Consider the following 27988-nt stretch of genomic DNA (forward strand, 5'->3'; position numbering starts at 1 on the left):
CTGCGGTTAGTTTTGAAGCGTGATACGATGTTTACACACTTATAAGTGGTGAATTACATTAACTGTATTCTAATGGAGGTGAAATAAACAGGTAAAAAACATTTCCTACAACATAACATAGTTTTAGGTGCTGCATTTGCCATACCCATGTACTACATTATATGCAGTGATGATGAAAAAAATGTAAACAAACTTTTGGCATGTTACATGTTGATGCACGAATTAAGAGATTCTGATATTTAGTGTGATTTATCATGTTTCTACAAAATGTCGATATCCTGTTTTAAATAAGATCGGTCCCTGACATTGAAGAAATCAAACTAATGATGAGAAATTTCTCTTTTGCACTTGTGACGTTGTCCATGTGTATGGAATCTAATAATGCATGGTTTTCCTATTTCAGGCTAACATATAAACTGATCAGCCAGCCAGTCATCATAATGGATGAGTTCAACGACAGTTTAAATGAGACTGATGGAATCCCTCAAGAGGAAATAAGATTTGTTGGGTCGGGTCCAGGACATTTTAAAGGAGAGGGGGCTCAGGAGGAAGACGATAACTTTGTTATGATATCTGATAGTTATGGTGATCATGCACAAGGCTCACAGCAACAAGGTTTTGACATGGATGTGAACAGGGAGAATGGAATGATGCACCCAGAACAACTACCAGGGAACTACAACTATAGGAATAGATTACAAAACAATGCTGATATAAGCAGAGATACTGTATCAGATTTTGGAAACATGGAAGCTTACAGAAGGTCTGGGCCAGAGGGAAGTCCAGCATTTCAGCAGAGTGGAGGCTTTCTGCCCAGTATTGCAAGCGATAATGAGTCAAGTGTAATATTCAGGCCTGTTCGACAGCTAGACTTCTCTGCTTTGGATGAAACTGGACAGACTGATGAAATAATACCCCATGGTATGAATCGTTCCGTGTCAACTCCAGAGCATGAGGATAGGAGCATGTCCTACCTGGAGAGAGAGGTGTGTGGTTCTCAGGCAGATGATGAAAACACAAGAGAAACATCACCAGAAACAGGATTCTTCGAATTGAAATCTTCTCCACTACATACAAGTGAAAGTGAGGGTGAATTAGACAGTCGTGTCATATTCTCGCCATTAAACAATGGTGGGGCGGGTACTATGTATAACACATCAATGACATTTGAACCAAATTTGAATCAGGTAGATACGGTTAATAAAAGTGGTCCTCCACCTTCAAATATGGTGACAAGGTCTCAGTATTCACCACCTAGTCGTCCATTTGACAACCAAGGTTCACCTCAGGCAGTGCAGTATCAAATGTCTCCTATCACAGGTCATCCTGTGGGGAAACGTTCAGTCTTTGTCAATATACCTAATCATTCAGTGTATGATAGAACAGAAAAAGAGTCGCCAAATAATAGAATGTTAGAAACCAATCTGAAATCACAATCTCCAAGGCTTCAGTTTGTTGATGATACTAATATCCAAAGTATGTCCCCGTCACAACCTCAGTCACAAGTATTCTCAAATAGTTTGCCTCCTAGATTACAGGGAGTACAAAGATCGCCACTCAGAAACCAAGGACAAATGATAGGTGCTACTGGCTCTCCACGATCTATGAATTCAAATATACGAACTGACAAGAGTGTTGAAAACTCTCCACAACAGCTACACGCAAATGGAGCACAAAGATTAGACTCTCATCAAGGTCATGATCAAGTGACAGATCATCCTCAGAATCAAACAGATGATTCCACACAAAGGTTACCCTCTCCATCGGCTTGGAAAATTCCTGGTGAGCAAACAAAACAAAATCGAAATCTTTTCAAAGAGCCAAAAATGGCAGCCCCAAAGCGAGCCGGTAACACTCAAATGCAAAATAATAAAAGACCAACTATGCCAGCAAAGAACTCTCAACGAGAAGTTGTAAACTCTGGGCTTAAGGCCAGACAGGTACAAGCAAAACAGGATACATCTGGTGCCAGGGTCAAAGGTCAAAATTTAGATACAAGGCTAGCTAATAGTGCTGGAACAATGTCTAACAGGATGGTCGGTCCTCCTACTCAACAGCAGAGAGGGGGTCCTAACTCTCAGCCAGTAGGAGAGGATATGGCCAGAAAGGGTGCTGCGATTGACAGGAAGGGTAACATGACCCAAAGGTCAACAGTGACTGCAGTGAAAAAAATGGACAGATCACAACAGAATCCTCCGTCTGAATACGAGAGAAAAGTGGAAGGAAGTTTGCATAGAAACAGATCAGAAAGGTCAAGAACAATAGGTCAAGTATCATCATCAAGTGACCGAGGGGCAGGTACTGGACAGGATTCCAGTTCTCCTGGCACACATGCACAGCATCCTGGAGTGAATGTGGTCACCCAAGTCCAACAGTATGGCCGAGACCCACGGCAGGATGAGTTTGGTCAGCGTGTCATGTACAAAGAGGTATTAAACTAGTTTTCCTGAAAATGCATGTCTCCTTTGTAAATTAAATACATGCATGTATATCTAAGATGAACCACAATTCTTGGTGGTAATATTAATCCATACTAATTAATGATAGTCCCCCACAGAAGTAACACAGTAACCTGTAGATTGACTCTAGATCTACATGTAGATTTCCATCCTAGCTTTCATTCATGAATTGTGATAAAATTGGTAAATCAGTCTGATATACGTATACACTGTTTAAAATTGTCAAATTTGTGTGCATGTACACATGCTACATGGAATGTATACAAGGTTTATTTTCATGAGACTTTTGGTACTAATAATTGGCCCCATTCTCAGAAATTGATCAATATAGATAATATAATTTAATATCTATAGCTAAAGTAAAGCCAAAATTTGCATGATTCTTTTCATTTCACTGTTCTTTCCCAGATGTGATAAAAAGTGCCAAACTGTAAATGGTATATGGTTATTCGCCAGGAGCATATTATACTTACATCTCACTTGCTTTTGAATATTCATCAACTTTTGTGTTTATTTTCTAACTTGTGTAAACATATATAGTTAAATTTATTATTGTTTTTAATGCTTTTGATAGGAATCTAACCAGATATATCTAGGTCAATATAATTGGGTGTGCAACATGTATATAAATAATTTGATAATTTTCATGTTTTAGCAGCAGAATCCTCATTTTGGTATGGCTGTCCATGGAGGAGATACAAGTCTGGATGTCCAAGGGATGGAAAATGTCCGTAGTCAACTCCAGAGTATGCTGAAATTTTCATCAGATGCTCTCAATGGTGAGCACTTATATATGTCACTAATTATCAAAATGGTTAGGTGAAGACATCTAAACTTAATAGTTAACTGGTAAATATATAGGAAACTGTGCAAGTTCTGATCTTCGGCAAGGTTAGTTAAGTAACAGTATTGTTTTCCAAGATTTCACAACACAAACTGGTTTTTTTTTCTCGCTGGTTTGGGGTGGGGTCTTTTTCTCTCATTTTTGGAATAAAATTGGTGAATTGGGAAGATTTTTCCTGGAATAAACAGCAAATTTTTGCTATTTGGCATCAATATGATATAATTTCAGCTGAGAATGGGGTCCATCATCAACCCAAAATGCCCCCAGAAAAAGCCCAAACAATGATTTGATCACTTGATTGTACCTTCCTTAAATATATGTTTTCATATTTGGCTGATAGAAACACAGCAGTACAACCATGTTGATTCGGTCAGTGGACTTTTGATGGATGTGCCACAGGATCCCTACCTGTATCAGGCCTCGCTTGACCAGTCAGTCTCCAGGTAGGTCAGACTGTCTCAGATTCTCATTGCTTGATCAGTAACCATAGAGGTGGTTCATTATTCACCATCTGAAACCCTGACAATATAGGTACTGCTTGACAGGCGACGGTCTGTGAATATACAGACAGATCAAACTTCTCTAAACACCACTATCACTTGACCATGAGAACCCTGGTAGGTCTTACTCCCACCTTTCAGCTGAAAGGCTTCAAGGCCGTAATAGCCGACGTAAAACCCGTTAAATAGATAAATAAATAAACAAATAAAGTGTACTACTTTTGTAAATGTAGCAATACAATAAACATATAACAATAATGCCTTAAAAAATAATACATGTATAACCCAACATGCCAGAATAAAATTGTGTATGTAGGTCGGGAAATCTTGTTATTTCTTAAATGTTTTTACAACGGTTGACTTGTAAAGACAAAGAATCTTGATTTCTATAGTCCTTCCTTGAAAATGTCCAAAAAACAGCAGGCACATAATTATAGGGCCAGTAAAGTTATCAGAAACAGGTGTGGTTTTTTTTATAAGACCTGACATATATAAGGTGTATTGTAATTATTCATTAGCAGAATTATTCACATTAACAAAGAAACCATTTTGCAAATCAAACCAAATTAGAAAAAACTTCTAAAGAAGGAATACTGTTGTTGAATGTCTTGTTTTTTTATTTACAGGGGTAAAGAAGATGCATCAGAGTTTTATGAGAACTTTCCGAGTTTTTCATCTCGTATTTGGTCAGACACTTCCAATGTTGCCCGTAGTGATACCTCGTTACAGCAGGAGAACCAGCGTCTCAAGGATATGTTGGAGAAGGAGCGGTATCGCAGGAAGGTACACGCGTTATAATGTAGTTACCAACAAATTGGGAAATTATTTTCGTACAGGTAAAAAAAAGTGTCTCAAAAGAAAATGTCATTTGAAGAATGTTTTTATGCAATATATTTTCTTTTTCTTTTTGTTTTTTTTTTGTTTTTTTTTTGAAGAATGTTCTTTTTATGATAGAAAGAATCTAGTGAGAATTACCCAGAAAGGAAAAAAGATGAGTTTAATTTGACTAAATATGTGACAATGTGCATGAGATCTAAAAAAATGTAGATAAATGTTTTACTCATATTAAAAATAGTGTTTTTTTTTAAATATTACAATTTAAAAATAATTGCTTTTCCATTGATTTTCATCCTATATGAGATAAACATTTCAAATAAAATTTCTTACCATTGCAGCATTGTGAGCAGCACATTCAGAAACTCAATGTCAAAGTAAGTTTTAATATATTTCAAGATCCCTTGTTTATTTACAATAGAGCTGTAAAGAGATTAACATGAATTGATGGATCTTGTTTTGCAATTGTTGTTAGAGAAATAAAATCTGGCCTGTTCTAACATGTAATTCGCCCAATGTCATAGACAGAGTTGCAAATGTTGTGACCTAGTAAAACATCTACCCCACCCCAGGATTCCAGGTTTTGTTAAGGGGTACCACCTATAGAATTTATTAAATGAATTACATAGAAGTAATAAGAAGGAAATCTAACTTAGGATAAAAGTCATCTATCTTAAGAGTCCTGAGGTCAGGTAGATATTTTAATGTAATAGCCCTTAGTACATTTATATCACATCACACCATTGTAGTGATTACAAAGCCTCTTTTAAACCAAAAGTTTGTTGATCACAGCTGTTAGAGACCCAACAACAGGTTGCTGTGGCTGTTTCCACTGACAAACGTAAAGACATCATGATTGAACAGCTTGACAAGGTATGTGACTGTTGATATTGTGTTGTTTCATGCAAAGTTGTTAGAAATCAGCTTATTAATTTACAGTATTAAAAATTTATTGACGTATAATATGCATTGATTCTCTGAATCATCTGCAAATATGTTGAATATTTCGTAGATTATGGATACCATTTGACAAGGGATATGATTTAATGAATTATGTGTAACTAAAGGATATAATGATATTTGTTCATTCATGGTTAAACAATGGGTGTATATATATATACCTACGAGTGTTGGTTGATAAGGATTTATATCTTTGAACCTGGTAGCTTATACTTCAAACTTACTACTATCTCTAAACAAGTCTTTACCTCCTACCTTTGGCAGTTGTAACCACGACTTTCCTGAAATAGGAATTCTTATTTCAATCTCTTGTAATATGAACTGCTGTATACATTGAATTCTGTTTTAGTAAACTTCTACTTGGTATAACTCTTATTCACTTGTGAGTTGGCATGTGATTATTATTGTATAGAGTTCAAGATGAGATGAAACAGTTAATTTCAAACCATCAAGATGAGTTGAAATAGTGTATTTCAAACCATTAAAGTGAGTTGAAATAGTTTATTTCAAACCTTCAAGGTGAAGTGAAATAGTTTATATAACCAATTAAGGTGAGATGAAATAGTTTATATAAACCATTAAGGTGAGTTGAAATACTGTAAATCACTTATATTTCGCGTGGGATTTATTTTCGCGTTAATTCGCGAGGAGAGTCAAACGGGAATTCAAATCCCTCGCAAATATTTATATAAGAATGACAAGAGGCGTCCATTTTGAATCTACTGTAATCTTTAGTTGGTGAACAGACATCGCCATGAAAGTAATAATAGAATGATAAATTATATATTTACATATATCAGATTGTAAATTTATATCACAAAACACTACATATGAACGGGCGTGAAAGCTTTATTTACATTGAAAACAACTCACTTCACTCTCAACATGGAAATATCGCCGACCTGTTAACGTCATTCGCGAATTTTAAGTAATTTTGAGATCATAAATCCCGAAATTTTGTATTCGCGAATAAGTCGAATGAGGCGAGTTCGTGAAATTAAGTACTCGCGAAATATAAGTGATTTACAGTAGTTCATTATTTCAAATCATTCTTTCAGCAATTAGCCAAGGTTGTGGAAGGATGGAAGAAAAGAGATGAGGACAAAGAGCAATTCATCAAACAAATGGAAAGAGAAAAGGCGCAGTTGGAGGAAAATCTGTCTAAACAGCAGAATGTATGTATTACACAGCCAGTATAAACAGATCTCTTCAGGGACTATGTCTCATCCACATCAGTATTACAAAAAGAACATTGACATATTCTCTGATTGACATATTCTCTGATTGAAAGGGAGGGGGATCCCAAATATTTTATGTGCCTATGCACTTTATACATTGTGCTTATCTAGTTTTGACAATTTACAAAAGTTATGAGTTTGACCATTAGAATCTTGTTTAAATTTCTTGGATGGCTCTATAAGAAGTTATCAATATAATATTCTAGTGAATAATCAACATATTAACTTAGAGTATGAACCGGTCATTGGATGATACAATTTATTATCTGTATGACATAGAAAATGCATTAAATGTTATCAACAAACATAACAAATGTTTGTAGATTACTGCCAACTTTGAACAAGATATGTCTCGAGCTGTGAATGAGATTCGTCAGGAGAAAGAGGAGGCCATTTTGACCATACAAAAACTGAGGACTGAGGTGAGACTTGTTAATTTCTCACCCATTTTAACTTATTTATTTTTGGTCAGACATTTCTACCTTGATGGAGTAGAGGCAGACATGCTTCATGAAGAAGATGCTAGTTTAAAAGTTATTAAAGATGGCTGGGGCTAAGAATTTGCCTTTAAATGGACCTTGTTCATTTTGTACTATTTATGCATTCCATCAATATTTGTTCTCAAATTTCAGTGTTAAGTGATCTGTTTTAGAAGATTTTCAAATGCTTTACTTTGATTGTAGGCTGATGACCATGAACGGAATCGCATTCACCTTGAAGATGTCATCAAGTCTGAACGAGAAAGAACAGAACTGATGGAACAGGAATGGCAGAAAGTCAGAGAAAACCGTGAATTAAATGAGATGAAAGTGCAACAGTTGCAAGATAGATTACATAAGGTATATTGTATGAATTTGTCAAAATCAACATGCTGGCTACTTTAATATACTTTTGAGATATTGTCGAAGTGCAATGATTTATTTAAGGATTGAATATAGTTATGTTGAGGTGTATGGGGGTATAAACCTCAATAGGTCTTGAGACAAATTGTATGAACTGCATAAATTTGTCTCAAGACCTATTGAGGTTTATACCCCCATACACCTCAACATAACTTTGTTCAATCCTTATATTTATATAAATTTTTTTTTATATTTTTGTATGATATTTTGTCCTTGACAAATAGGGACTTGTACAAGTCTACCACGGAACTTACCGTCATCACTCTTCGTCTACATATGGTTATTTACTTAATAACGAATTAATACAAATATTATTTTTAATGGAATTGATTTCATATAAATATGATCACTTTTAAAAAGGAGTTTAAAAAATATAGTCCAAGCTTGACAAATGTATTCCTACGCCGGACTTGATATAGTTCATTGGAAAATGACTTGAGTTAACTGTGGTAGGTTCATTGAGTCTGAATTAAGTGGAAATATAAATATTATACAGTAAGTATATAATCATCAGTATGCAATTTATCAAAATTAAGCTCATATTTCCTGGAAAATTTGTATCTCTTGAATGGTTTGAAGATATTGATCATTGATGTTGCAAGTTAAATAGTATTAATTCATTGTGTTGGACAAGTCTAAGGACCAAGGTATTGTGACTGTGTCTCACATCCCAAAACAGGCCGTTTATGATGGATGTAGATGTTTCATTTCTCACATTAATTTTCAGAATCATGAAAACAAAATGTCGTGTAGTAACACCCCACCCCTAACTTTGAAGTATATATGTTGGCACCTTAGCATGTAGTGGTATAAATACATTGCATAGTGGTCGGATGGCACAGTGGTAACACCTTGCCTTTCACCTAGGCGACAGAAGTTTGATTCTCTGATTGGACATATTAAAAGAGGTATGGGGTCACCTGCTCGAACACATGCATTTTCTCTGGGTACTCCAATTTCTTCCCACAGTAAAACCCCTATCATAGGGCTGCCATCTGGGTCATCAAGATTGATTATCAAAAGTTGGTATAACTTATTTCGCAATTGTTGTAAAATAAATAAAGAGATAATAAAACTCCTGCCGCCTAGGTGAAAGGCATGGTACCCCAGTGTTACTACTGTGCCATCCAACCACTATGCAATGTATTTATACCACTGCTATGTAAAATAAGTAAAGTTTACAATACATTGCCTGTTCATAGTCATAGTTAAAAGTCCAAACCAACAGTCCTGAGTCAGATTAACAGTTAAGAGTGATCTACCCTTGGCTGAATTCTGAAAATATTGCCTTCGCTACTGTAATAAGTGAAATCTGTGGTGTTCTTTAATTGTATTGTGGTATCTATAACTAGGAGCAGGACGAATGGTTCAGAAGGGAACAGGAACTTCTGCAGCGTGTGGAGGAAGTGACAGAGAAAAACATCAAGGTTGTTCAGCAGGAACGGGTAGGTGGAGCATGACTGTTGTTCTCACTTTAAGAATGCATACATTAGACTGAAGATCAGTGTAAAACATTGTGTCCGGACACTTTATCACTAGCCCTCCACCTCTGGGCTGCGAGTTAGAAAACTACGTGGGGCAGTTGACAGGTACTAACCGTAGGCCTCCACCTCCAAAACCTGGCACGTTCTGAAATGACCCTGGCTATTAATAGGACGTTTAACAAAATAAACCAAACCAATAAACCAATGCACATGTGTTGTGATTATTAACTCTCCTGCCAAAAGTACAAGTAAGCTTATTTAACATATCCTTGTTGCAATGTCCATCTGGCATAAATTTTTCCGCTCAAACATCTTCTCATTAACAAAAAAAGCCTAGGGTCATTGTATTGGGGTAATGATATGCTGGGATAAAGGGATACATGTTTAACTTTGACATACTTTCAAGGTCACCAGGGTAAAATGTTTTTAGTTGTTACATTTTAAATAACATTTTTTTTTCAAATACAAAAAAGCTGGGGTCATATTTTCCCAAAAGCATGCTCAGATATAAAAGGCTTATTAAATATGTTGATATTTTTTGATGTCACATGATTCAACTGTGCTAATATTTTAGATAAGTTGTTCCTGAATATTAAAATACCTGTGTTATATCTTACATGTACCATTTACTTAAGAAAAATGGCATTAAGTTTGTTTTATTTAGTATTCCTTTGACAATCTGCAGAACAGACGAACTTGTTATTTTGAGCTAAAGGAATTTCAACATTATACTGTGAAACCTAACTTTATTGACACACTGTGGGACGAAGTCAAAGTGTCCAATATGACAGTGTGGCGGTAAAGTCAGTGTCCGGAATGACAGTGGAGTATTTGCCATTCTGCTGGATGGTCAGATTATGTAGGATGTTGTTAAGTCAGTGGTCGGTAAAATCAGGTTTCACTCTAATATCAATTACTTTAGTTACAATATTTAATGATATTTATTAGTAACACACACATTATTAATTAGTAACAAATTATTCATTAGTAACACACGTTTTTGTTTTTACAGACAAAGAACACTGAGCTGGAGAGTCAGGTAAAGGAATTAGAGGAGAAAAGACAGAAGTCTCTCACAGACATCAAACGTCTGGAGATGGACATGGACGTCGTCACAAGGGAAAAAGAGAGTATGAAGGTAGAGATGGGGATAATGGAAGACAAGTATGAGACCTCACAAAGGACGCTCGAGGCAGAACTACACTCACAGATGCAGAAAGAGGTATTTTTATACTTAACACACTTTGGAAAATGGAAAATCTTCAGATGAAAAATGAGGAATCTTCTGATGTAAAATCTGGGAAAATTCTATTATTTTGAAATTGTGAAAAAAATCAGTTTACTTTTCTTTCAGAATGTTAACAAAAGAATTATACTAAAAAGGAGATAATTTTACTTGAATTTGACTCTGTATACTATTTACATGATAATAAAGGTGACTTCAACATTAAAAAAAGACAAATTCTGGTGTTAATCTATTTAATATATTCCTGAAGTTTGGAAAGGTTATCAATACTTTGTCAATAGTTTGCATATCGTTGAAAATCCCATCATGGAGAGAAGCCCTGGGGTTGGAAGAGGTTTTTGTTTTACTGTAAAAGACCTTTAAATACAAATTACAAGTTAAAATATTTAGTTATTTTGTGACATACATACAAATTTATATTTTATTTACAACCGTATGAGTTAGCATCAAGTTCAGGTACACTACAGTCATTGTGATAAACTTGGAACTTTGCCCTGACAGATAGCATCCCAGATCGCTGATGTCCATAAACGTATCGAGGAAGAGGAGGAGACGATGAGAGAGAATCATCGTCACCAAGTTATGGAGTTAGGACAAAGACACAAACGTGAGATGGAAAAACAACTGGCCCGCTACCATGAGGACCTGAAAAATCGTGAGGATGAAAGCAGGAAGATTTGTCAGGAATATGAACAGAAGTAAGTAATAGAATAATGATATGATGAGATACAGAGTTGAACACTTCTTGAATAGAAAATTATTGATACTCCAAATATTTTACAACATTGAAAGAAGAAGTCATTTTAGTTTTCAGTTTGGCATTTGATATCTATCTCTATTCCTGATTATTTACCACCAAGAGGTTTTGTACACCATTGTTTCTATTTTTTCTCTGTAGGCTCCATGATAGTAGGACAGAAATTACTTCACTGCAATCGTCGAAACAGAAACTTGAGTCCCAGAGGTGAGGATATGATTTACACTAATCTATCATTCTTGTGTCCTGTGAGAAATAAACATTGCTGTGATATCATGTAATACTGTAAATCACTTAGATTTCGTTGATACTTTATTTCACGAACTTACCTCTTCAGTCGACTATCTCATGTAGAAAGTAACTTAGAATTCGCTAGTGGTGAGCTATATCAGCAATCTATATCTTGGCTGTCATCCAAAGGTTATATTTTAGAACAAATAATCGTGAAGGATTTGAATTTGCGATGGACTGTCCTTGAGTATTAACGTGAAAATTAATCCCATGAGAATTATAAGTGATTTACAGTATATGTATTGAGATCATTACACTACTCTTTACAACCTAGAGTTTACAATCCATATGGTTGTTTTAATGTTAGAAACAAAAAGATACCATCATTATTCCCCATCAAACTACACAGATTGACCCAAGACCCAGAAGACTTCCTATATTGAATATCCCTCACTACTAGATGTTCATTAGTCTCTTGAAAATTATTAGAATTTCCCTTTTTAAAGTCAGATTGCTTGGTCGCCAGCTCAGAATAAAACAAAAAAAATTAAATGATGTTTAGATGTCCATGTGCTATCTGTATAAAGTAAACAATAACATTTAGATCCATTTTAAGATAATAACCAGAATGTTGATGTTTATTATTTATGTTGAGTAGGAGCGAGATCCTTACGAAGCTGCAGTACATGATGCAGTCACAGTGGAATGAGGCCGTGTCATTACTGTCTGGCTCTCCCAGCAGAAAGGTACAGTCCAGCCATGCTCTGTAGTATAAATCGCTTTGTTCATCCATATGTCCACAATTATTTGTGTGGACTTCTTTTTTAAAGCTATTAGGGCAAACCTTGTAAAACTTTATAAACATAATCCCCATTTGGGGAAATACTGGTAGTATACATGTGCAATTTCTTCCAAAATTTGAATGGTAAAGTGCAAGTTTAGTGGGTCTGATTTTATAGGAAACATGTTAACTAGCAGGGTTTTTCCTGGATAACATTTGGGTCCAGTCGAACTGGAATTATTATTACTGACATTTTTTTCAGTGGTTTTGATTATTTTGGGAAATGTAGCACAATATATATATAATATATAATGTATTTTAAATTAGTTGACATATGAGTTTAGATCAATGTATCAAATATGGTCATTCTACTATTTTTCCAGAAGTTGCCGTCCTCAAACACATCCTTCTTGTCCATGGCTGGCCAGACAGATGATGGTGTCCAGTCTGTTGGTCCAGCAGTTAACACTCTGACCACAGACACTGCTGACCACAATCCCCTGGGTGTGTCTGAGAGTGGCCCCTTTAACCCTGAGCTCAGTTTGGCTGACTTCAGCACCTCTCTACATATACAGCAACTTCTCCAGAGGTAGGACTTTCGATTCACAAGCTAAAACTGCTGGCTGAGTTTTTAACACTGTAACTTATACCTAAAAATTGTTTTAATTTAAAAATTATAACATAACTACTCTATTATAAGAACAAGATTAAAACTGGTACATGTTGAAGAATTGTACAAAAACACACATGCAGGGTTCACCCTGGACTCAAAAATCATGGGTCATTTTGACAAGATTTCAGAAATTGTATGGGCCAAAACATATAAAATTGAAGAAATTTGTGAGTTTTGATGGGCCATTTTGGAAAATATGGCCCCCCCCCCCTCCAGAGTTATTCCTGCACATGTTTTAATTTTATCATCTTTTAATACACGCTGAGAGTTAGATACTTTTACTACTGCATCATAAAGCTGTTATCCTTGTGATTGGTTACAGTTCTAAGGGCATAAAGTATTGGTTATGGTCCAATTTCACAAAGTTTTTAACCACTCATCAATGTTATGGCTAATACATGATACAATTTGTAGTATTGGGTGTTACTTTGCTGTGCAGATAGCTTATACCAAGATCAAGTGCTATCACAAATCCTTATTTGTACAATTGACTAATGCTACATCTACATTTCTGTGGTTTGTGGAAGTTAATGGTTACATGACCAGCATTGAGCTGTATATTAAATTTGCTGAAGTCTCTTTCTAAAACAGTTTGTCTTTTCCTTTCCAGTCTTTCTCTGCCAGGTATAAGAGGAACAAGTTCTCCTGAGGCAGTAGGTAGCTCAACCTACGATCAGGGTGTCACTAAGTTGGTGACTTCACAACCAGTCAATACAAATACTGACAGACTTACAAAACCAGGGACAAATCAACAGCCAGTAACAATAAGCCCAGAGACATTCCAAATGCCAAGCAATCCACCGACAACAATGAATCAAGAGGTGTTCCAAAATCCAAACCATTCACAAACATTAATTAATCCAGAGGATTATCAATTACCAAACAACACATTGTTGTCTTTTCAAAATACAGAGAGATTTCATGGACATGACACAAGTCAGCGGTCAGATTTATATAACCAAAATGTTCATAACTGGCTCCACCAGGCGACCATTACAAGCCTGCAGCCAACATCTACTAACAACTTTGATTGGTCAACTCAACAGGCCAAAATGGCATTAGCAGCCAATCATCAGCAGCAGCAGCAGCAGCAGCCTGTTGCTGTGCCCATCAGGCCTCCTCAGCAGCACAGCAGTGAGGTTCAGCATCATGAGCAGACCCCTGACAGTACTCTATCTGAGCATCCCTCTGGTAAATACATTTGGGAATCACATTTGAACAGTTTGCCAAGTCAGCTGTTTCCTTGACGAAACATCTTGTAGTAAGACTTTGATGTGGGCTTTTCTAGTAAAATATCTACCCAATGGGAGGACTCTAGGTTTGTCAAATAGGAACCACCAATAGAGAATGAAAAGTGTTATATTATAATAGGCAGCGTTTTCTCCAGCGCCCACTTTTCATCAATTTTTTTAGGTCACCTGAGACAATGTCTCAAGTGACCTATTCTAATCCCCTTTTGTCTGGCGTCGTCCGTCATGCTTCCGTAAACAATTTAAATTTTCGACTTCTTCTCCAAAACCCACAAACCAAATTCTATGAAATTTGGCAGGAAGCTTCTATGGCTAAAGGTCAACCAAAATTGTAAATTATATGGTCCCCACCCCCCAGGGGCCTGAGGGGCGGGGCCAAAAAGGGTCAAATTGACTAAAACTACAAAAATCTTCTTCTCTACTCTCAGATATGCTGGAATCAAACACTCTTCATAGATGGAAGGGTCTTAAGGTGCTTTACCAAAATTGTAAATTTCATGACCCAGGGCTTTCACGTTTGCCCCTAGGGAGGGGCTAAACTTTACTATGTAATTCATATAGGGAAATCACATTTTTGACTTAAATTTAATTTATTTCTATTGGAATTCATTCTAATTTTGTAAACATTGTCAGCATGGGATGACAGTTTGATGGCATGCACATGTTGGCCCTGACTGACCCCCAGAGGCTGATGGGCGGGGCTAAAAAGGGCCAAATTGACTGAAATTTCACAAATCTTCTTCTCTACTCTCAGATATGATAGAATCAAATACACTTCATAGATGGCTGGGTTTGAAGGAGCTTTACCAAAATTGTGAATTTCATGACCCTGGGGTCTCAAGTTTGCTCCTGGGGAGGGGGTAAACTTTACCATAGTTTATATAAGGAAATAACATTTTTGACTTTAATTTATTTTATTTCTATTGGAATTCATTCTAATTTTGTAAACATTGTCAGCAAGGGATGACAGTTTGATGGCATGCACATGTTGGCCCTGACTGACCCCCCGGGGCTGATGGACGGGGCTAAAAAGGGTCAAATTGACTGAAATTTCAAAAATCTTCTTCTCAAGACTGAAATAAGGTGGAATCAAATACTCTTTATAGTTTGAAGGGTCTTATGGTGCTTTATTGAAATTTTAATAAATTTCATGACCCTGGGGTCACAAGTTTGCCCCTGGGGAGGGGGTAAATTTTACTATAGTTTATATAGGGAAATCACATTTTTGACTGATTTGTTTTGATTTCTATTGGAATTCATTCTGGTTAACATTTTCAGCTGATAAGGGCCCTGAATTAAAAGTTGGTTATTGCACTTGATAGTTTTTCAACACTTTTCTGAATTTTAATATTAGTTATCTTTAATGAAAAACTCATACAGATATCCTTTCCTAAAATATGTCAAAAATAATGGTCATGGCACTTTGCTATAATTTGAAATTTTTTCTTATTTGAAAAATAGAGAATGAATTTTGGTCTTAGATCAATACATACTATTGATAAATGAGATCTGTTGGGTCTTTCTGTAACAGATTGGTCGCAGCCTGGCCACTCGCCCCCCACCAAACTGCAGGGTCACCGACGCATTAGGGAGGATCAACAGAAGTCTGATGAGGATGAGACTTCAGAAAACTTGAGGTGAGTGTTGATCTGAGAATTGATGCCAGATTAAAACCATTATAATCTGGACACATCTTGAGTAGTACATTAAAATTTTAGACTGAAGATCATAGAGGGATGTTCTTTCTCCAATACAATATCTTAATATATCTATCAGGATATACTGAAAAGTCCCTAATCTTTGTAATGCCAAATTTCATTCACATTAATAGAGGCAGTATAACAGGTTTAATGCTATTGTAGCATCCCTTTGTGATTATTTTAAGGTTTTAAAATCGTATGAGATGTTCTATTTTCTGTACTTCCAGTTCAATAGATTTAATATTGGAGGAGAAATATTAGGTATTTAATATTACATGATAAATTATATAAATGTTTTTTTGTAAAATGTTTTACTTCCAGACTTGATGTGGACTACAGTCAGTTATCGGACAGATTAAGGGAACACGAGTCGCGCCAGGGGCAGCTACAGCACTATATACAAATGGTATGATAAAAAACTGGCATTGTAAAACTAGGTGGTATTATTACATGTGCCCCATTACTGCAACATTCGCCGAGTGGTTCATGTGTCCCGACACTTTATCACTGGCCCTCCACCTCTGGGTTGCAAGTTCGAAACCTACATGGGGCAGTTGCCAGGTACTGACCGTAGGCCGCTGGTTTTTCTCCGGGTACCCCGGCTTTCCTCCATCTCCAAAACCTGGCGCGTCCTTAAATGACCCTGGCTGTTAATAGGATGTTAAACAAAAACAAAATTTTTAAAATATACCTAAAACAAATTCCGTAGGTCCATAGAAAAAAGTCCATAGTACATCTAAATGTGTCCCTTTTATGCTGTAAACTACATAGAAATTAATATGGCATTATGAGGATAATTATTTGCTTTTTAGCCCACCATCATCAGATGGTGGGCTATTCAAATCGCCCTGCGTCCGTGGTCCGTCGTCCGTCCGTCCGTCCGTCCGTCCGTCCGTCCGTCCGTCCGTCCCTCCGTCCGTCCCTCCGTCCGTCCGTCCCTCCGTCCGTCCGTAAACAATTCTTGTTATCGCTAATCCTCAGAAAGTACTGAAGGGATCTTTCTCAAATTTTATATGTAGGTTCCCCTTGGTGCCTAGTTATGCATATTGCATTTTGGGACCGATCGGAAAACAACATGGCCGACAGGCAGCCATCTTGGATTTTGACCATTGAAGTTTGTTATCGCTATTTCTGAGAAAGTACTGAAGTGATCTTTTTCAAATTTCATATGTAGGTTTCCCTTGGTGCCTAGTTATGCATATTGCATTTTGAGACTGATCGGAAAACAACATGGCCGACAGGCAGCCATCTTGGATTTTGACCATTGAAGTTTGTTATCGCTATTTCTGAGAAAGTACTAAAGGGATCTTTCTCAAATTTCATATGTGGGTTTGGCTTGGTGCTTAGTTATGCATATTGCATTTTGAGACCGATCGGAAAACAACATGGCCGACAGGCAGCCATCTTGGATTTTGACCATTGAAGTTTGTTATCGCTATTTCTGAGAAAGTACTGAAGGGATATTTCTCAAATTTCATATGTGGGTTTCCCTTGGTGCCTAGTTATGCATAATGCATTTTGGGATCGATCGGAAAACAACATGGCCGACAGGCAGCCATCTTGGATTTTGACCATTGTAGTTTGTTATCGCTATTTCTGAGAAAGTACTGAAGGGATCTTTCTCAAATTTCATATGTTGGTTTCCCTTGGCGCCTAGTTATGCACATTACATTTTGGGATCGATCGGAAAACAACATGGCCGACAGGCAGCCATCTTGGATTTTGACCATTGAAGTTTGTTATCGCTATTTCTGAAAAAGTACTGAAGGGATCTTTCTCAAATTTCATATGTAGGTTCTACTTGGTGTTTAGTTATGCATATTGCATTTTGGGACCGATCGGAAAACAACATGGCCGACAGGCAGCCATCTTGGATTTTGACTATCAAAGTTTGTTATCGCTATTTCTGAGAAAGTACTGAAGGGATCTTTCTCAAATTTCATATTCAGGTTTCCCTTGGTGCCTTGTTATGCACATTGCATTTTGGGATCGATCGGAAAACAACATGGCCGACAGGCAGCCATCTTGTATTTTGACCATTGAAGTTTGTTATCGCTGTTTCTGAGAAAGTACTGAAGGGATCTTTCTCAAATTTCATATGTTGGTTTCCCTTGGCGCCTAGTTATGCACATCACATTTTGGGATCGATCGGAAAACAACATGGCCGACAGGCAGCCATCTTGGATTTTGACCATTGAAGTTTGTTATCGCTATTTCTGAAAAAGTACTGAAGGGATCTTTCTCAAATTTCATATGTAGGTTCTACTTGGTGCTTAGTTATGCATATTGCATTTTGGGACCGATCGGAAAACAACATGGCCGACAGGCAGCCATCTTGGATTTTGACTATCAAAGTTTGTTATCGCTATTTCTGAGAAAGTACTGAAGGGATCTTTCTCAAATTTCATATGTAGGTTTCCCTTGGTGCCTTGTTATGCACATTGCATTTTGGGATCGATCGGAAAACAACATGGCCGACAGGCAGCCATCTTGTATTTTGACCATTGAAGTTTGTTATCGCTGTTTCTGAGAAAGTACTGAAGGGATCTTTCTCAAATTTCATATGTAGGTTCCCCTTGGTGCTTAGTTATGCATATTGCATTTTGGGACCGATCGGAAAACAACATGGCCGACAGGCAGCCATCTTGGATTTTGACCATTAAAGTTTGTTATCGCTATTTCTGAGAAAGTACTGAAGGGATCTTTCTCAAACTTCATATGAAGGTTCCCCTTGGTGCCTTGTTATGCATATTGCATTTTGGGACTAATCAGAAAACAACATGGCCGACAGGCAGCCGTCTTGGATTTTGACAATTGAAGTTTGTTATCGCTATTTCTCAGAAAGTACTGAAGGGATCTTTCTCAAATTTCATATGTAGGTTCCCCTCAGTGCCTAGTTTTGCATATTGGGACCAATCCAAAAACAACCTGGTCTACAGACAGCCATTTTCGCTAAATCTTAAATTTTATATATAGGTTCCCCTTGTTTGAAAAGTACTAGTTATAGAGGGCTGTTTCTGAATTTACACAGATTAGTAAGACTTAGAGGAAGGGAAAAGTAGAGAAAAGATCAATCTGACATGGAACCTATGAAGATCATTCAATGGTGGGCGCCAAGATCCCTCTGGGATCTCTTGTTGAAATTTGTAACTTCTCTATTCCTAAGATTTGTGTTATTTTCAGCTTCTGCAGAAACCTCCAGGTTCAACCAATGAGGACGGAGATGATTATGAAAACAATTCTCAGACATCTCAAGACCAGACAGGTATTATTTTAAATCACTTACATTTTGCATGGGATTTATTTTCAAGTTAAAATGTGAGGAGAATCAACCGAAAATTCAAAACCTTGGGGATTATTTGTACTAAAATAACACCTTTGGATAGTGAATAAGCTGTCTGTTATCGATATAGGAGTCTTGCAGAGTCCATGCTTCCTTCCGCTATTATTGGTGTACTAATTAATTGATTTGATAGTTGTTTGATCAAATTGTTTTCAATCAATGGATCAATCACAATTGGATGTGTTCGATTTTCAGCAGAAAAAACCGGTTGTTAGTTGACTTCAAATTCAGTAGGATAAAACCGCCTTAGATAACAGGAATCTGGCAATCAAATTTGTATCTACCTTGTTTCAATAATGTTTTCACCGAGGATGCCATTTTGTCAGATGGAGCCGCAACAGTTGTCCTCACATATTACCCATCACTTAGAACAATCAACATTAAAAAATTTCACCTCACTACTTACTGTAAACTCAAGCTACCATATTTTTTTCAACAAGATAAGCATTGCACCATAAAAACTATGTCAGACTCCCGTACTTTTTACTGGCTATAAATGAATACACATAGTTCACATATATATGCCATTATGTATATTATAATTAGTTTTAACCAATGATTGATCCTGAGTTTGGAAACAATTCCCAGCACTTCCTCCTTCTAAACCCTTCTTTAATGAAGAATGACATTCCTCTAACCATCGGATACATCCACATCTTCATATACATGCAGTGAATATCAAACTTACCTGTTGCAGAGGAACTGGACTTAAATGATACTGCGCAAGCAGCTCAGCTTCAGAGGGAGCTCACACGGATTCAGCAGCTTCGAGATGGGAAGGTAATAACAGAGGTAGTGTCAAGCTTATAAGATATATAGGGGAGGGTGTCGCACACTTCTAACAGCCCCACCACAGGAAGATAGTACTGGGGAGGGTGTCACATATATACAACAGCCCCACTACAGGAGGGTAATACGAGGGAGAGTGTTGCATCCATCCAACAGCTTCATGACAGATAGATATATTGGGGAGGGTGTAGCACACTTCTAACAGCCCCACCACAGGAAAATAGTACTGGGGTGTGTGTCACATACAGTCAAACCTCGATGATTCGAACTTCGTTGATTCAAATTTCTCGCTGGTTCAAACTTTTTGCTTGGTCCCGAATTTCCTTACTATATAACACTACTAACGAACCTATGCATGATTCGAATTTTTATAAATCAAAGTTTTCGATGTATCAAACTTTTTTCATGGCCCGTTAGCTATGATGTCATAGGTAATTGACATCTCATGATTCGAACAAAAGTTTACTTGTACTGACCACTGGACAGGTGTTGGTCGTGACCCCCGCGGCAAGATTTCACACTTCTCCCCTAGATGCCCTGACTGACAATAGGGATAACGATAGCGTGTGTTGTCACTCCCGATCATGGGGTTAATTAATAATCAGACCAAATTGATAGATAAAAGGTGTATTTAGAAGCCATGACATTTAATCACTCCGGCAAAACATCTCAGTAGTCGTCTCTGATAATCTTCGCCGCCATTGAAATCCAAGTAAATCGATTATTTGTCATTCAATCATGCATTCTCCAACCGATCGGCATTCCGTATTTTATATGCACATAACGTAACCGTACGTGTCTTTAGCAGAAAAGCCTAACGACTTACGTAAGTGTGCATTGTACTTCTTTTGCTTTATCTGTTAAACGTGATATAAGTGTTTTGTAACCGATACATAGGTTGTTTAATTAATAAAATACTTAGGTATAATTAATGAAAAGTATTTTTATTTTGTTGTGTTTGAGGTATAAATTAACTTTTGAGCCTGACAGGCGACGATCATCACGAAGACACCGAGGACATGTAACGTTAACATATATGGTCATTATCAACAAAACATTGATCTATTGTCAACCATGAATAATTCGAAGTCCCGCTGTTTCGAAGTTTTTCTGTTAGTCCCTTGAACTTCGAAACATCGAAGTTTGACTGTATATACAACAACCCCACCACAGAAGGGTAATACAAGGGAGAGTGTCACATCCATTCAACAGCTTCACCACAGATGAATATATTGGGGAGGGTGTAGCACACATTTAACAGCCCCACTACAGGAAGATAATACTGAGGAGGGTGTTGTATACATCTAACTGTCCCACCACAGATAATACTTCTTTTAGAACATTTCTTTTTTTGGTTTCCAGGCTACAAGTACAGGAAACAAACAGACCGTCCCCAGTCAGGGTATGTATAACTAAATTCTGGACTCAAGTTGAAGTAAAGAATGATAGAATTAATTGACCTCTTCTCAATCTTACGTCTAGTTCTGTATTGGGATTTTCTGCATTTCAGTTCAAATACATAATTTTTTACAAATTAATCAGTATTCCATTTATGCGAGCAAAATGTCATCATTCCCAGTGCTCTTGATCTGTTAGTTGCTAGGTCTCATGTCAGTTTTTGTTGCTAGGCAACTCATTTCAAGGAGTACTTAGTCCAGACCAGCTGGCTGAAATATCCAGATTATTGGGGCACCAGAATACGTTAATGGAGCAACCTCAGGTTCACCAACAGGATGCAGAACAGATCACAGAGTTAATGGAGGTGTTAAAGAGTTTAAACTCAAGGTAGGGATCAAGTTTAAATGCAAGTCAAGACAAGGTAATGATCAGAATTTAACCCACTCTCCAGCCACATCTTATCTTGTCCATGCCTGTGTCTGTGATAAGCTTTTGTACAGGATATCTTTAAAAGCTTAGGATATATATACATTTACACCATAAGGTCAAGTTTTACACCTGATTAGATTTTGGTGGTCATCGGTCAAAGGTGGCACTTAATCACTTTCAAGAGTAGTGGCAGTATATGAGATCATAGTCACTATGCTTTCATTCTGAACTTATGGTAATTCCTTATTATCTCATTCCTATTCATAAATTTTCTAACCATTCAGCTGTTTCATGAACCTGTCAGTTACAACTAGGAACAGGTGTGGCTGGACAAACAGGGCTCTGATATCTTCATTCAGTTAAAAGTTGGATCAAAAGCACATATTGTTACGGTAAAGTTTGACAAATTTTCATTTTTACTGCAGACAGCCCCCAAAACAGTCTGGACAACAACCACCTCCAAAGGGAGGGAAGAAATCAGCTCCCCCCAACAACAGTTCACCACGCTCCCCACCTCAGGTCACACACAGAGATGTGGCCAAGGTCAAGCGGAATCTCAAGGTCGCTCTGGCAGGAGTAAGTATAGTTTGCCTTTATCTAATTGAAAGTACTCCGACTTGGAAAATCTTCTCAATTGATGGTCAGATTCTATGCTGTATAACAATTCAGTGAATCAATGGTTGGATGGCATAGTGGAAACACACTTGCCTTTAATCAAGGCGACCAGGGTTTGATTTCCTGATTGGATGTGAAAAATCATTGAGGTCACCTGCCGACCACGTGGTTTTCTCCGGGAACACCGGTTTCCTCCCAGTGTAAGACCACTTGCACATTTTCATCCAGGCTGGCAAGAGGGATTAGTATAAGTTGATATTGCAGTTGTTGTACATAAATAAAGTCAACAATTACAGGTTGTTTTCAAATATCATAAAGATACGATAATTTGAACATTTTTATTTTTTCAGATGCCTGAAGGAGTCCAAGGACAGACTACTTCAAAACCAGGGTCACAGGTCAAAAAAACTGACAGAAAAGTAGCACCTGTTGTAGCAGGTGGGGTCAGGCCAACTCAAGGAAAGGTCAAATCAGCATGGAAATAGTTTGTGATTGGTCAGGGGAAAAAAGTGGGCGGAGTCTGTGATATTGATTGACAGAATGATGTCTGTTACCTAAGTGTGAACCTGTTCTTGTTACCAAAGTTTATATATAACATTATAAGTTTATGGTACTGTTGTGCAAAAACATCAAATTTCATACATATAATGTATCAAAGTTGATATTTGAAGACATGACTCTTACAGTTTATGCTGTGAGGACTTTTTTTACCTCACTTAAAGTGAAAGAATCTTATGACAAGGAAAGAAATGTTTTCTAAATTAATAGTTGTGCGAAAACCTATAATCATGTTATTGTTATGATAGGATATACTGTTAAAAAGTGGTACATAATGGATACTGGCAATTTTGTACTACTACCTGAAATTGCAAGTTCAGGCGTGCAAGGAATGACCTGGTAAAAACCTAATGGGAAGTGGTCTTGGGGATTCACCCATGTTTTATTGTCATTTATGGCCTATAATGTAATCAAACTTCATATGATGTTTTTGATGGTCAGAGAAAAAACATGTTTTGTGACTACTTTCTTGCCATTACAATGAAAATAGATTTTTGAATTTCACAATTTGGACTTTTCATGTCAGATTCATCATAATTAGTCATTGCTAAAATTAAAAAAGACTTAATGTGATGTTTTAAACATTCAAGAAAGACGACTATATTACTCAAATTAGTAAAAATTCGAAAACCTTGTGATTTTGTAGTTGTGGCAAGCTTTTTTTTTGTGCATTCACCATAACACACATGTATTAGCATTGAATGCAGTCTTTATAGAATCATGCACATCAGAGTTCGGCTCACAAGGGCTGTACACAATGTGGTAACATCTGACTTGTACAATTGTTAAACTTTAGTGGCCAGTAACAGAATTCTATAACCATCATTTATCATCTGCTTTCTATGAAAATGTGGAATGTATGTTTAAATGGGATGATTTCTAGAGTTCACATTTTGGATAGACTTACTCCCATGGCTACATGAAGTAGAAATCAAAACAAGTCAACTAGATAATATTTTTTCTGGAGAAGTGTTGTTTGTTGATGTTTCAATGTGACTGAGAGTTTACAAACATTACAGTAGTTTCATGACAAATGGCCACAATGCTAAGTGTTCTTCCCGTGAATTTGATTTGATAACTTATGCATTGGTACCTTCAACATGTATCCAGTTATTAAACATTAAGTTGTTGTTTATATTTAAGGAATCTCCCAGGTTTAATCTATTTGCTTTGATGTAAAAAAATTATTGGAAGTATTTTGAAAATCAGTGCTATGAATATATTACATATTTTTTATAATGAAAAATACAGAAGTGGGGTGGGTGGATGGGGTGGCGTTTCTCATTGATTACTGTTTGGTAAAGAGTGTATAAACAATACAATAACTTGTAACAGTGTGATGGCATTGTCCAATTTGGTAAATGTGATATTTTTGGTGTCAGCATGTAATTTTTATACAGGAGTGAATATTATGAAATTTTTTTTATTTTTTTTTATCATTTTCTTAATTTTTTGAGGGGGTCAAATTTCAGTATGACACAGGATATGTAGTCAGCTGTCTAATGTTGTAACAGATCTAGAATATCTAATTTAAAACTGTAATGTCACTACACTAGGTATGTAGAACTTCAGGAGTGAAGATACATTGAATGATTTTTACACGTACATCAAATTTAAAAAAGTTATTTGTATGGTATGGCATTGTCTTTCCGTCCATCCGTGCTGAGGGGCCGAGTGGTTAAGGTGTCCCGACACTTTATCACTAGCCCTCCACCTCTTGGTTGCGAGTTCCAAACTTAGGTGGGGCAGTTGCCAGGTACTGACCGTAGGCTGGGGGGTTTTCTCCGGGTACTCCGGCTTTCCTCCACCTCCAAACCTGGCACGTCCAAAAAAAAAAAAAAACATCCGTACCTCGTAAACTTTTGTTTGTCCAGAGATCTTCTCCTAAATTTATTGTCTAATATATTTGAAACTTCATGTACATTATAATCATGATGATATATGGTTGCATTTCTAAGAAAGGAATTTATATTTTAGACTTTTTGCAAAAAGTTATTTCCTTTTGTTTATTTTGGTATTTCACTTTTGATCTGGACATTTTCTACATTTTAATTAGACTTTTTTTGCAAAAGTTATTGCCCTTTGTATATTTCAGTATTTGATTTTTGTCCTGAGATCCTACATTTTTCAAATGATTTCTATGACACTTGGTATGCTTTATAATCATGATATCAAGTTGTGTTTAATGAGTTGGAGACTACTTTTGTCCTGATTATTCCTCAAGCTGTTGGAAAATTAAACAATGACTTTGTAGTGAAAGTGTGGGTTTAGAGCATGCCACCTATAATCACACATACGATGATATAAATCTTATTTCAATGCTAGATAACATACAACACTATATGAAATTTGATGGGCATATATATTGTTCTGCCTTATAACCATTCTCTTGTTTGAAAGTAGTGCCATGACACAAACTAGGTCAACCATAGTGGCATTTTCATTCATTATTGTCACGCTTTTTTGATGCTGATGTTGCAATCGTTCTCATTCCATATCATTTAACTCACTGACAGTACCGGTGGATACGTTTTTATCTTTCTCATAGATCATTTTATACAGTTGAGCAGTAAGAGCGATATTCAGTCGAGATTGCCACTGTTAAAATAATAAGTCGCAAATCATTTACAAGATGTGTCCATATTTATCAAGAGGTAATGCTTTGAAGAATAAAGTTTTCCTAGGATGCTATGTACATAGGGGTAGGCTCCAACTTAACAAGTCTCAGTTTGTTTTCAAAGCCTCCTGGTTTACTAGACAGATGATCTTTTTTAAGAAAAAACTTGCTAGCTCAGTGTTAGAAGTGGAGAGTATATTGCTCATATGTCTGTAGAAAGAAGAGAGTTTGTTCTTCGTTCTCCAGGTAAATTCTTTCTTAATACATTTTCTGTGTTTTAACTTCAATCTTCCTTGAAAATGAAATTAACACGTCCATTGGATTGTAATTCACAAAAGAAAAAGAAAAAGTATCGCCACTTATGTGAATTACAATGTTACAATCACCTATGAAATCTGGAATTATATCTGAAACTACATAAGTTCCATTTTCCATGAATCATTTACGAATACAGGTCTACGTGTCATTGTTAAAAATATTTTAATGCCAAATACAAATTAATGGTTTGAAAAATTGCAACTATGTGACTTCATGCTTAGGTTTGATATTGTGGATTATCACTTTAAAAGATACATGCATTACTATGATGAAGATGAATTAGTAAAATTAGTGAAAATTTGGTAGTACAGCAATGAATACACATATGAATTATGTACGAGTCGTAAAATATATTGATTCATATAGCAATTTGTTTATTTATACACCTTATATATAATAATTTATACCGTCCGATTTTTATTAAAAATGTTCAGAAAGTGAAACCAGATGTTTACTCAGTTTGTTTACGACATGATATATGGGAGATAACTCTATATTATTGGTTTGGTATCGGCGTTGCTTTATTTTCTATATGGTTAAATTCCAGCAAGTTTTTATTGTCTACATTCACCTGATATGATTACCAAGCTCTGATGCTCTGAGAGGAAACTGATTATTTCAATGTTGAGTACATATCATAATTCACATTCCGTTTAAATCGGATCTACCTACTCGTATGATCATTGTAATGGATGAGAATCCATGATTCTCTTGTTAGAGCTATGGCAATACATGTACCCATCTGCACTTTTGTTTACAAATATTATCTCACAATCCAGAAGGCCAAATATTCTGAAGATTCACATGGTGTTACATTTTGATATTAGGATGTACAATAGTGATTTAGAAATTCCCAAGATCAAAGTCAATGCTACTATACCATAACCGGTAATATATACTTATTATACATAAGATAACGCTTAATCAGAAGGCAAAACAGATGAAATGCATTGCCATACAGCTGTGAATAAAGGTTTAAAAGTAGCTGTTACTATAAATAAAACATCAAATAGATGTAAGTCATCGTGGGGTTTATTGAATTTGGGTGATCATGATCAATGTAAGGGTGAAAGGTCAAACATGCAATTGATCACCTTTGAAATTGAGTACAACATATCTCATCAACACCTCGATCTATTTACATGCATTCCGTGAAAGTATATAATCCGTAATAATGCTAAACTATTTATAGAGTTCCCTGGGTTTATGTGAAGTACATTGTAATGCTAAATCATTTATAGAGTTCCCTGGGTTTATGTGAAGTACATTGGAATGCTAAATCATTTATAGAGTTCCCTGGGTTTATGTGAAGTACATTGAAATGCTAAATCATTTATAGAGTTCCCTGGGTTTATGTGAAGTACATTGGAATGCTAAATCATTTATAGAGTTCCCTGACTAAACTATTTTTAGAGGTACAACATAATATTTACAGTTATAGTAGTGTTCACAATCGATACACAGCACTGCTTCACAACAAAACATTTTCATTTTTAGCTCACCTGGTCCAAAGGACCAAGGTGAGCTTATGCCATACCGTGGCGTCCGTCCGTCCATCAACAATTAACTTGTTTGACTTCTTCTTCATAACCGCTGATCAGAATTTGAACAAATTTGGTAAGAAGTATCCCTATGGGCTGTGGACTCAAAATTGTACAAATGGTGGGGCTGACCCCCCAGGGGTCTGAGGGGCGGGGCCAAAAGGGGTCAATTTGGATATATTAATATAAACGACTTCTTCTCTGAAACCAAGCAAAGGATATCGCTCCTATTTGCCTGGTAGCATCACTATGGGGTGAAGATTCAAATTTGTACAAATGGTGGGGCTGACCCCCTGGGGGCCTGAGGGCGGGGCCAAAATGGGTCAATATACCTATATTTATATTAACGACTTCTTCTCTGAAACCAAGCAATGGATATCACTCATATTTGCCTGGTAGCATCACTATGGGGTAGGGATTAAAAATTGTACAAATGGTGTCTATTGGTGAGGCTGACCCCACGGGGGCCTGAGGGGCGGGGCCAAGAGGGGTCAATTTGGCTAAATTGGTATGAACAACTT

General features: G+C 36.6%; 1 protein-coding gene across 2 annotated transcripts; it reads left to right on the forward strand.

The window, feature by feature from the left end:
• On the forward strand, positions 1 to 24410 carry LOC117341596. 2 transcript variants are annotated; one of them, XM_033903448.1, is made up of 25 exons: positions 1 to 91; positions 404 to 2429; positions 3115 to 3238; positions 3644 to 3746; positions 4430 to 4586; positions 4979 to 5014; positions 5430 to 5510; positions 6656 to 6772; positions 7159 to 7257; positions 7519 to 7674; positions 9090 to 9182; positions 10234 to 10443; positions 10969 to 11165; positions 11366 to 11431; positions 12114 to 12201; positions 12620 to 12825; positions 13520 to 14100; positions 15691 to 15796; positions 16181 to 16265; positions 19043 to 19124; positions 19900 to 19982; positions 21354 to 21393; positions 21620 to 21776; positions 22244 to 22394; positions 22784 to 24410. In XM_033903448.1, the coding sequence occupies exons 2-25, from the start codon at positions 441 to 443 to the stop codon at positions 22916 to 22918; spliced, it is 5142 nt and encodes a 1713-aa protein (XP_033759339.1). In that variant the 5' UTR covers positions 1 to 91; positions 404 to 440; the 3' UTR covers positions 22919 to 24410. The 2 variants fall into 2 exon arrangements, with proteins under 2 accessions (XP_033759339.1, XP_033759340.1); XM_033903449.1 differs by having other exon boundaries at positions 3118 to 3238.
• Positions 24411 to 27988: the final 3578 nt, after the last annotated feature.

This window comes from Pecten maximus, chromosome 14, assembly GCF_902652985.1.
Source record: "Pecten maximus chromosome 14, xPecMax1.1, whole genome shotgun sequence".
Taxonomy (NCBI): Eukaryota; Metazoa; Mollusca; class Bivalvia; order Pectinida; family Pectinidae; genus Pecten; species Pecten maximus.